The sequence below is a fragment of the Embiotoca jacksoni genome, unplaced genomic scaffold (assembly GCF_022577435.1).
Source record: "Embiotoca jacksoni isolate LCO1_2020_lvr unplaced genomic scaffold, fEmbJac1.0.p SCAF_26, whole genome shotgun sequence".
Classification (NCBI taxonomy): Eukaryota; Metazoa; Chordata; class Actinopteri; family Embiotocidae; genus Embiotoca; species Embiotoca jacksoni.
In genome coordinates this window covers 1,927,523-1,939,260 of record NW_027185377.1, presented here as the reverse complement: position 1 = coordinate 1,939,260, position 11,738 = coordinate 1,927,523, and the positions used below count along the sequence as shown (strand labels likewise).

The window sequence follows — 11,738 nt, the reverse complement described above, 5'->3', positions numbered from 1 at the left end:
GACCCGACAGGATTTATTTCTTCTGATGACACGAGCTCACGTTTTAATTCAGAGATGAATATTTTGTAGCTCAGCTGGCTGACGAACCTTCAACCTTCTCAGGGAACATTTATTTGTTTATAACCTCAAAACAGCAGTGAAGACATTTAAAACATTTAAACCACGAAGCACAAACACAAACAGTTTGTCTTGAGACATAACTTTTCTAATTTTTCTGATAAAACTTATTACATAAACTATTTTTTAAATGTTCCCCAAGAAGGACTATTAGCATCACTAGCATCCCTTGTGCTAACTACTAGCATCTTTGCTGTAGTCCCGAGTGTCCCGAGGCTGATCCAGAGCAGCTCTGGGACGGATGCTAACGGCTGCTTTACAGATGCAAGTTACTAGCCCAGGAATGCTAGTGATTACAGTGAGGAGGCTAGCGGCTAACCAATGGATGCTTTTTGCTATCCTAGGAATGCTAGTCGTTTGCCTAGATATGCTACTTGTTAGCCTAGATATGCTAATAACTAGCCTATGGATGCTACTTGTTAGTGATTACTAACTAGCCTAGATATGCTAATAACTAGCCTATGGATGCTACTTGTTAGTGACTACTAACTAGCCTAGATATGCTAATAACTAGCCTATGGATGCTACTTGTTAGCCTAGATATGCTACTTGTTAGCCTAGATATGCTAATAACTAGCCTATGGATGCTACTTGTTAGTGACTACTAACTAGCCTAGATATGCTAATAACTAGCCTATGGATGCTACTTGTTAGTGACTACTAACTAGCCTAGATATGCTAATAACTAGCCTATGGATGCTACTTGTTAGCCTAGATATGCTACTTGCTAGCCTAGATATGCTAATAACTAGCCTATGGATGCTACTTGTAAGCCTAGATATGCTAATAACTAGCCAATGGATGCTACTTGTTAGCCTAGATATGCTAATAACTAGCCTATGGATGCTACTTGTTAGCCTAGATATGCTACTTGTTAGCCTAGATATGCTAATAACTAGCCTATGGATGCTACTTGTAAGCCTAGATATGCTAATAACTAGCCTATGGATGCTAAATGTTAGCCTAGGTATGCTAGTTGTTAGCATAGGGTTAATAACCAGGTGAGGTGTGAACGTGAATCGTCTCTGAAGGAACGTCTGGAGTTCATCAGAAATAAATACGATCCATCCTTCGGTCTCTCAGCAGCCGAGTCGTCCTCCGGCAGACGGCCGGACGCTCGGGCCTCTCGGCGGCCTCGTTCCCTCCGAACGTAGTCGACAGGTCGTAACCTGGATTAGAAAAACCAGAACAGCTAGCGTAGAAAACTTTGGTTTGTGTTGGGCTCAGTTTTCTAATCGTATTCTGTGGATAGATGACGTGTATTTGATATGAAGGAACATTTGTATTGTGCCTGCTACTGTCAGTGTTCAACTTTTTGGTTTTACTGCTCCATTGTAAATGCGCTTCACGTATGAGGGGGGGAGGGAGGGGGTGGAGAGGGGGGTGGAGAGGGGGGGTGGAGAGGGGGGGTAGGGGGAGGATTAACCTTAAGTGTAATTTCCACAGCTGAACTATGCGGCGGAGTCTCGAGCCCGTTCAGCTTTGTCACTGATTCCAGTATTTAAACTGCTATATGCACTAAAACAAGTAGGTAGAATAATGTTAATCCCAGTTATTGAATGAATTCAACTTTAAAGCGAAACTGTGAAACTTCTGCTAAACAAGAAGACAGCTGCAGCGACATGGTTCATTACTGAGTAGCTAAAACGCTAAGCTAGAGAGCTGTTAAACTAACAAGATAGATGGACTGAAGCTGCAGCTGCAAAATAAACAAAAACAAACTTATTTTATTGTTAATAATTATTCGTAAGGAGATTATTTTTCTCCTCTCAGAAATTACGCGGTCTCGCTTTAACGGTTGGAAAATGTACCCGAGCTGAAGGGAAACGACCGCGGTGCAGAGCAGATGGACGGATGAGCGGGTGATTGACAGACGGACGAACGGACGGGTTGAGACGAGGGATCTGGCAACTGTGCAGCAATTTAGTTCATGAGCTTCAGCAGTCCATCGTCACGCTGAGACAGGACACATCAAGAAAAAAACAACAAAAAAGCTTAAGCTCCTTACAAACGTTACGCTACACGGCAAAAGTATGTGGACACGCCAACGTTACAGGTCAAATTAAAGGTTACAAGAAAGTGAGAAAACTTGAGTTTTCATAGTAATTCTCGGCCATGACGTGCAATACCACAGAGGGCCACTAGGGGGCAGCTCCAAAAACACAACAAAGAAAAGGCTTTGGCTCCATAGATTCCCATTCATCTTCTCTCATCAAATACAAACTCAATATTTTTTTTTCCACAATTTATTTTGGTATTGTTAGCTACAATTGCTCCTTATTAGTTTTTCTGGTGGTAAATCTGAAAATAATCCCGTCACTAATTAGATTTTAGGCCTTAAAAAAAAATGTCCACTTCACCGCTGGCTCCTCCCCCAGTTCGTCCAAATATGGTCACCTCTGGCTCCAAACAAGCAAAGATGGCTTAAGCGTGTCCACTTACTTTTGGCCGCATTTTTCATTCAGGTTAGCATTTATTTATTTTCAGCTGGAGATATATTAGTAAAAAAACCAACAACACATTCCTTTAAAAAGACAAACCCAGTTCATGTGCTCAGATGCGTCCTAATGTCGATCCCAGTGGTTCATTTACTCGCATTAAATATGAGTGAAACAGCTTCTTGCATGCAACCTCATGTAAGAGACGGTCGTGTGCCTGTTGCCTCCCCTTTTCACAAAGTGGTCTCTTTGTATATCCTGTTTATATATTCTTTGGCTCTTGGACGGATATGCCGATCTTAACTAGAAATGTGCGGGTCAAAAAAAAAAAAAAAAAAGGTCTCAACTTTGCTCCCGGCTGGTTTTGAAATCGCCACGTAGGACTGGAGGGTGTCGCTTACAACCTTATCTGCATGCTAAAAAAAAATTAAATGGAAATAAATCTGGGTTCTTTTGTCCCGGTAGACCACTTTCGTCTCGGTGTGCAGGACAGACAGGAGCTCTGAGGGATGGGACGCCGTCCCAGTTTAACGTCTTGAGAGGTTTCTGCAGTAACAAAAAAAAACCAAAAAAAAAAAAAAAAAAAAAAACCTTCACCCTTTGTTATTTTTTCTTTTCGGTTACTTCTGACGCTGTACAGTTTGTGGAAATGTGATTGTTCTCGTTATTGTGCATTTTATCAATAACTGGTTTATGATGATTCTCGTTGCTGTATATGTGTATTTGAAAATAAATGCTATGAAGTCACCGTCGTTGTGGATGTTGAGATGTTTATATAAAAGTGTCTGAAGCTTCCAGGTGTGAGAAATGAGGCGGATGTTGAAGCTCCTTTAAGCTGCAATACCAGCGAGTGCCACTAGAGGTCGGCTCCAAAAAGCCTCCGGCTCCATAGACTCCCATTCAACTTCTCTCATCAAATCCAAAGTGAATAAAATGTGTCCATCAGTTATCTCGGTGTTGTTAGCTAAAGTCACTCCTTCTTATTAGTTTTCTGGAGGTCCATCTGAAAATAATCCCTCATTCATTAGAAAAGAAGATTCAAGAAGACCTGTTTTTGGGGGCGTGTCTGTTTGATTGACAGGCCTGTGGTGCAGTCAGGTTACAGCTATCGGTGGGCGGGACGTAGTATCATCAGGTTTCCAATCAGATCGGTCAGATCCACTGCTGGCTCCGCTCCCAGCTCGTCCAAATATGGTCACTACCTGCTCCAAACCGCCCTGACGACCAAAATTCAAATCCAAGTTTCGTGACGGCCGTTCACAAACCGACGGGTGACGTCACCACTGGTTTGCCGTTCAGACTCTTGTTAATAAAAACAAAAAGACGAAGCGGTGACTTCGGACACTTTTGAATGAACTTGAGTCCAGAACAAGAGCGCCAAGTTAAACATAAATGTTTTAATGGTACTATTTACAAAAAAGAAAAAACAAGTCTGCTTTTTTGATTAGGTTAACTGCTGCAACAATCGAACAGGTACATTGACATCTTGCTTAACTACAAAAGAAAAAAACAAACAAACATAAGTGACTTGAATGGCTGTGGCATAAAAAGAGGTGTAAAATGAAAAACCATAGATCTTTATTTGCATAGCAATTAGTTACTTAAGGTGGAGAGGGAGGGGGGAGATAGACAGAGAGAGAGAAAGTGTGGTTATATATGGATGCTGCGCGGGAGGAAGGGGGGGGGGGAGAAAAACAAAACAAAAAACAACCCAATCAAGTCGGATCAATCGGAGGGAAAAACTAGCGAACAGCACAAGAACCTGAGCTCGGGGGGGCGTCTAGCTGAGAGCTGCTACATCTGAAGTGTTTGAAAACCGGAGGAGGAAGAACAGAGAGGAAGAGGAAGAGGAAGAGGATGGGGCGGGGCGGGTCGTGTTTATTTAGCCACAAGATTGTATTTTTGTGAAACAGCCACGAGGAGTGAGATCAGCTGCGATTCATTTCCTTTACTTTAAATTAAAATGTGAAGTCTTAACTTTCTGTGCCGTCGTAATAAGACTTGTTGTTTTTTTTCTGGAGCATGCAGCAGCAGCTTTCTGGTTGGGCAAGTGCTCAAGAAACAAAACGAAAATAAACAAACAAAAACAAACAACACCCCACTGGAGAACAGAAGAGAGGGGAGGGAGGGGCAGGAGGGGGGGGGGCCCTCCAAAAAAAGAGACGGTTAAAGAGGAATGATTTTTTGTGTTTTTTTTTGTTTTTTTTTTACTATTCAACAAACACAACTAATGTGTTACTGCTGGAACAGACGGAACGAGATAAACAAACAAAGAAAAAAAAGAAGAAACGAGTCAGGAATGGAGAAACAAACAAAGAAAGCAAAAAAAAACAAAAAAAAGGTGGACTTGGCAGTCGGAGAAGTGCTCTGGTGATTTCAGGCGACCTCTAGAGGAAGTAGGAGGGAACCACATCTCAAATGTACCTGTTTATTTGGATGAGGGGGAAGAAGTTGAGGAAGAGGAGGAGGAAGAAGGAAGGAGGGGGTATTTTTTCTTGTTTTGTTATTTGTCACTCCACTAAAAATGTACATGGGAATTACAAGCAAACTAGTTAATAGAAAACACCCTTTGGCCATATTTTGAGGAGTCCGCTACATAGTGCGCTACGAGTGTACACGCGACGTATGAAACACCACTAAGCCCCCCCATGTACATTGTTTAGCCTACTACAGAAATCTTTTTTGTAACGTGTTGGTTTTATACTTTTTTTTTTTTTTTACATTTATCTCGTTTTTTTTATTTTTTTATAACCTGTGACAAAAACAAGTGTAGGGAAAGGCTTCTATCTCCATAATGTTCACTAAAAACTGTGAAAAGTATTAGACTGATGTTTGAATATCAAACAACAGGAACCCATGTCATCTTATTCTGCGTTGAGGTTCTGCTTGTTAATGCCAGAGAGGAGCTGTGTGCGTGTGTGTGTGCGTGTGTGTGTGTGTGTGTGCGTGCGTGCGTGCGTGTGTGTGTGTGTGTGTGTGTATATGTGTAAGGGGTGGAGGGAAGGGGAGGGGAGGGGCAGTCCTCCGCCTGTCCGTCATTCATCGCTGGGCGGGGGCTTTGTGTTTCGGGCCGCCGCTGTCGTCATCGCAGAGCATGTCTGCGTCGTCCGAGTCCAGGCGCCCGAAGGCCGTTGCTCGGCAACCCGAGATGCTGCGCATCCTGGGCCGGGCGTTGTGGTCGGGCTCGGGCTCGGGCTCCGGAGCCGGGTCCTCTGGCAGGGGGAAGCCGCGGCGCTCCCACGGCGCCACCGTCTGGAGACGACACGCACAGAATCAAAAAGAGGGTTAGACGAAAGGGTTCTTTCAAAAGTTTCATTCAAAACTCGTCCAAATTAAAAACATTTTAGGAGTTTTTATTTTTTAAAAGCCTTAAAAGTGACTCGGATGTAACTCGACACCTTCGGTCAAGAGCAGATCTATGGAAGGAGAAGAAGCTCCGCCCTCCTCAAAGACCTGATTGGTTGCTTCGCTGTGTGACATATGAAACTCTGAATCTGTATTTTAGAGACCGTCAGCATTTCTGAAGTGAAACTGCTCCGTCATGGTGTTCATTAAACACACGGACCAGTTAACAAGGTTAGAAACTAAGATCTTCACTGCAGGGGGTCTTTAACTTTTCCCCCTTTTTCAGGATGAAAATAAGACTTTTTATTTCAGGGCAGACATTTGACGCTGATGAAGGAAATATCATTATTACATTTTCAAAATATAAACCCGTCAAACATCCGCTGCCGTGTTGAAAGGTTGAGGAGTCTGTGTGGCGTCTCACCGAGACTATTTTTAGTCTGAATCAGTGGCCGTAATGTCGAGTTACCGCGACTCGGAAGATGAAGTTACGGTGAGCTACGTTCTCCTGAAACGAGTTTCCACCACAGAAGAAGTAAATAACAGCAAAGACGAGACGCTTTTCTCTCAAGTCGCCTCTTCGGAGTTTGTTTTCTCACTGAACGTCTCATGAATCTTTCAGCGGGTCAAGTTACACACAAAAAATAAAATGCTTCAGACGCAGAAGATCATCAACAACCATTTCCAGGACACTTAATGACTTCATTGTGCGACACGTGAAATTAATTTTAGGACGGGTATCACTGCTCCCTCGTGTCCGTCCCGTTCTCAGGAACACCTCGGAGCCATTTCTTCAAATTTGGCACAAACGTTCACTCGGTCCCAAAGATGAACTGATTGGATTTTGGTGGTTAAAGGTCGCTGTGACCTTGGGGTTGGATATGTTTGAAACTGGTTTCCTGGACTATTTTTAGACGGACTTTGGACGCGTGTTAAACGGGTTTCTTGGCGGCGCTGCGTACCCGCTCTTCGAAGGTAAAGTCCGGCGTGGAGCAGCGCGTGTCCTCGCTGGACAGCAGCCGGTGGGAGTCCCTGGAGCAGGGCGTGTGGGGGTTGGAGGCGGTGTCGGGGCTGGCCGGACTCATGGGCGACGGCACGTGGCTGTAGTCGTGCAGCATGGGGCAGTGGCCGGGGTCCGGGGACGCGGGCTGAGGGGTGGGGGGGTTCGTCCCGCACAGCAGCGGCGTGGTCCGCCCGTCCACCGACTTGTACGACCTGGAGGGGGGACACTGGAGGTGAGTTTCATGTCCACAGAGGAGCGTCAAGCAGCGGGACGTTAACGCTGGGAGGAGGCTGGAGGGAGCGGGGGAGGAGGAGGAGTCACCTGCTGCCCCTCCTCTTGGCCGGCGCCAGGGCCATCCAGGTCCAGCGGGTTCGCTCCTGGTCCTCGTGGGGCTGATGGAGCTGGATGAAGGCCGCGTCCGTCAGATCCTCAACCTACACACACACACACACACACACACAAAACAGGTTTTACTGCCACAGTCTGGACTGATGAGTCATCAGATTTGACCTGTCAAGAGTTTTTTTAAATATCACAAATAACATATTACATATCTATGAAAATTAAATGTAAAAAAATGGAGGATCTACAGACACACTTCCTTGTTAAGTGATCAATTTGCTTGTTTTCTTTGCCTTATTTCTGAACATAATTTTTCAAATTTGTTTAAATTTTAGATTAAAAAAAAAAAAAAAAAAAAAAAAAAAAGGGACATTCTGCATTTTAATCCTTGATGAATATAATCTTTGAAGGTTATTTCATCTGAATCCAGTCTCATAAATTAACCTTGTAGTTACAAATCCGACCACCAGGTGTCACCGTTAATCTGAACTGAGGTGAGAGCAGAGCAGCAGGTGTTCTGTGTTCCTATATAAAGTTTGCTCACCTCCCGTTCGTTCTCCTCTTCAGTGATTGGCTGAGAGAAGATGTCAACGGATCGCCAGCTGGAGCAAACACGACAAAAAAACAAAAAGTGTGAGAACAGGAAGTCAAGCGGCTCTAACGAGCTCCACGGTGACTCCAGACCCCCCTGAAGCGCCCCCTTGTGGTGTACCTGGGCGTCAGGATCTCTTTGTACTGCAGCTTCTCCACCCGGGTGGTGGCGGCCACAGACATGGGGATCACGATGTTGTTGATGTCGAAGGAGCTCTCGCCTCGCCGCCTCTTGATTGGCTGCTGCTGGAGGAGATTATGATGTCGTAAATAATCATCAATGACACAAAATTCAACCACGTTTAAACGATCAGTGTTTGTGATGATTTGATTGGTTCTCTGCTCGTGCAGCTGCAGAAATATCCAGGTTTCCATTTATGCAGCTGCACATTTGTGCTGACAAAGTTGGTTTTTTTCAATCTGAGGAAGTAAATTTCTGAACCTACGAGTGCTTTTATGAATATTTAATGTGTCACAAGATCATTTGAATCCCGACGCCTCGGGTCGCCTCTGTGTACAAAGCAAATGGGCCTCGTATGCAAATGAGCAGAGACAGATGTTTTGCCGAGCCAGCTGCTTCCTGATTCTTTTCTGCTCCGATAACTTTCGAATGTTAAAAAACACAAACAAATGAAGTTTCAGTTTCAGATTCTCGCCCCGCTCGGTTTTTCCCCCCGTTTTTTTTTAATCACAATCTGGCGCGTCAGCCGAGTCTGATAACGGACCGGATGTTCGGCAGCGTGTCCTCTGACATCCGCAGCGGTTTTCTTATGAGAAGGTGAAACGATGACGTCTGTGAATCAGGAGGAGACGTTCTGTTCAGGGGGAGAATCCCTCAGTTTGATTTAAATAATCAGTCAGATTATTTCACTGCACACGTGAAGCCGTGTCGACACGTTTCTATCAGAACATGGCAGCTTCTCACCGAACGCTCCTCTTTCACAGGAAGGATTTAACAGCTCGGAGTCTTTTCTTCGAGTGTTTTTAACTGTGACGTGAAGAAATATATTCAATGAGACTTTTTTTTCTCTGAAAATAAATGACTTCTGGACAAAACAAACCAAACTGTGTCTCTAAAACCGACCGACACTGAAGTGTCAAAACTGTGACTCAGCATTTGACCCATAACGCTGTAATAATGTTTTGGCGCCTTTAACGAGGTCGTGCGTCACGTGAAAACCTCGTGTGATCCATCAGAGCCGGCAGATGAAGGGTTAAACAAAACAAACAGTGTACGCAGGCGGGTCATTAACCTCATTACCAGCCACGAGGCTGAAACGAATAGCGCAGAGGCCGGTAGGCTGGTGTGAGGCGAGGCCCGTGTGAGGCCCGTGTGAGGCGAGGCCCGTGTGAGGCGAGGCCCGTGTGAGGCGAGGCCCGTGTGAGGCGAGGCCCGTGTGAGGCGAGGCCCGTGTGAGGCGAGGCCCGTGTGAGGCGAGGCCCGTGTGAGGCGAGGCCCGTGTGAGGCCGGTGTGAGGCGAGGCCCGTGTGAGGCGAGGCCCGTGTGAGGCCCGTGTGAGGCGAGGCCCGTGTGAGGCCGGTGTGAGGCGAGGCCCGTGTGAGGCCGGTGTGAGGCCCGTGTGAGGCGAGGCCCGTGTGAGGCCCGTGTGAGGCGAGGCCCGTGTGAGGCCGGTGTGAGGCCCGTGTGAGGCGAGGCCCGTGTGAGGCCGGTGTGAGGCGAGGCCCGTGTGAGGCGAGGCCCGTGTGAGGCCGGTGTGAGGCGAGGCCCGTGTGAGGCCCGTGTGAGGCGAGGCCCGTGTGAGGCGAGGCCCGTGTGAGGCGAGGCCCGTGTGAGGCCCGTGTGAGGCGAGGCCCGTGTGAGGCCGGTGTGAGGCGAGGCCCGTGTGAGGCCCGTGTGAGGCGAGGCCCGTGTGAGGCCCGTGTGAGGCCCGTGTGAGGCGAGGCCCGTGTGAGGCCCGTGTGAGGCGAGGCCCGTGTGAGGCGAGGCCCGTGTGAGGCCCGTGTGAGGACCGTGTGAGGCGAGGCCCGTGTGAGGCGAGGCCCGTGTGAGGCCCGTGTGAGGCCCGTGTGTCCTTACGGGTGTGCTGGGGATGCTCTGGCTGCTCGCGCCCAGTGGTGTGGAGTTCTCCGAGGACGTGGACAGCTGGCGCGTCAGCGGGCTGTGGAGGGACGAGTGCATGTTGGCCAGAGTCGGACAGGTGCTGCTCGAGTCCAGGAATAGTTTAGGGGACGCTGGAGGACAAGACAGACAGAGAGACGGTCAGATTCAGAGGAGAACCTTTCCGTGATGAACGCCTGACTGTGATTTTCTGTCTCGGAGACTCACAGTCGGCCCGGTCCAGCGAGTGCTCTCGTAATCTCTTGCGGCTGTAGTTCTTGTCGTACGGGCCCAGCGGGGTGGAGAGGCCCTGCAGCCGCTCCATCTTGCAGACGGTCTGGCCCTCCAGCCGCGGTGTGTTCAGCATGCCGCCGCCGCTGCTGCTGCCGCCCACGCCCACGCCGCCGTCCGCGGCCCTCGGCTTCTCGACCCGGTTCTTATAGTGGCCCAGTCCTGCAACACCGGGAGCCACTCGGGTCAGAGACATTTCACTTCACAGCAAATGTGTAAACACTCAAAAAAAAAAAAAAAAAAAAAAAAAAAAAAAGGACGTCTGTGAGCCGCCAAATACAACAGATGGCGTTAAATCCTCAGTTCAGCAGGTAGAATCAGTTAAAATGCATTTGCTGCTTGAAAAAAATAACAATTCTTATAATAATAGTATCCGATTGCTTTTTCTGCCGATTAGGAAAGTAATTCTGAGTAACAGGAGCTCGTCTCCCCTCTTGTGTTTCCCAGGAAGCAGAGTCTCCTTCTGAGAAGCGCCTCTGCCCTGCAGCGTTACGAAACCAAACCCTCACTGGAGGAAAAGTGCATTGTGAAATAAATAAAAAAACAAATGACCTGCAATACAACGGAGTCACTGTGTTACAGTGACTTCACAGTTTCACCAGCTGTCTTCTTACATTTCCAGGTGTGAAACTCTTCATGATTGGAGATGTTTTTAAAGTCTTCGTATTTTAGATTGGCTCGATCTCGGACGTGTCGGGAGGAGAAACCCAAAGCGCCGCCGTACTTACGGACTGCCATGAGCGAGTTGGCGAACTTGTGCTTCTCTTTGGACGAGGACAGCTTGTGTTTGAGGGAGAGCTTCTTCAGTGGTTTGCTCCTCTCCAGCGACTTGGTCTGCCACTGGCTCTTCATCACCTGCTGCAGGCGGAGGCCTATACAAACGTCTGGGGAAGGAAACGAGGCTTAAAAACACTAAACCGGGACATTTTAACACGTGGAATTTTTCAGGTTTGCCACGATTCAAAGATCATAACCAGCCGTAGGGGAAATCTACTATACGAGCAAATGTGCTGTTGTTGGGTGTTTAAAGTTCATGTTTATACTCCAAAAAAGATGGTTTGATTTCAGTGACTTCAGTGTTTTATCAGAAAGTAAAACTCATATCGGCAAACAGAAAAAAGAAGAAGGAGAAAATAATTTATCTCGAGGGATACGCTCCACATCAGAGACAGAACAGTTTGTCTACATGACGTCTGTAGGACTTCCTGCTGAGAGTCTCTTTGGCCGCTCCCTGTTTGTCTTCCCCTCCACATGGAAAGTAGGAAGCAACGGCGTAAACTGTGAACCGGCGCTCACCGTCGGGGAAGGAGAGGATGGGGTGGACGCCAAGATCCAGTCTCGACAGGCGGTCCAGCGTGGGCAGGTCGTACTGAGGGTCCTCTCTGGGGGTGGGCCAGCCACCACACATCGCACAGCTGGGGTTCACCCTGCAGGTACACTGGATGCAGACGCTCCTCGCGGCCTGCAGGGGGGTGCAAAACCATACAGTTCACCATTCCTTTCTTTTCTTTTTTTTAATCAATTCAATGAATTCACGTTTTTGCTTTCCAAT

General features: G+C 47.3%; 1 protein-coding gene across 6 annotated transcripts in view; it reads right to left on the bottom strand.

Moving 5' to 3' along the window:
- Window positions 1-3,932: 3,932 nt before the first annotated feature.
- Window positions 3,933-11,738, bottom strand: part of LOC138204647 (KAT8 regulatory NSL complex subunit 1-like) — a 29,982-nt gene continuing 22,176 nt past the window's right edge. For 5 of the 6 annotated variants that reach the window (XM_069160016.1, XM_069160017.1, XM_069160013.1 and 2 more), the window contains 9 exons: window positions 11,483-11,648; window positions 10,915-11,070; window positions 10,124-10,348; window positions 9,875-10,029; window positions 7,958-8,082; window positions 7,790-7,847; window positions 7,225-7,337; window positions 6,863-7,115; window positions 3,933-5,807 (listed from right to left, as the gene is read on the bottom strand). In XM_069160016.1, the coding sequence (XP_069016117.1) occupies window positions 5,595-5,807; window positions 6,863-7,115; window positions 7,225-7,337; window positions 7,790-7,847; window positions 7,958-8,082; window positions 9,875-10,029; window positions 10,124-10,348; window positions 10,915-11,070; window positions 11,483-11,648 (1,464 nt within the window). In that variant the 3' untranslated portion in view covers window positions 3,933-5,594. The remainder of the gene's footprint in view (window positions 5,808-6,862; window positions 7,116-7,224; window positions 7,338-7,789; window positions 7,848-7,957; window positions 8,083-9,874; window positions 10,030-10,123; window positions 10,349-10,914; window positions 11,071-11,482; window positions 11,649-11,738) is intronic. The other variant, XM_069160018.1, reaches the window with a different exon arrangement.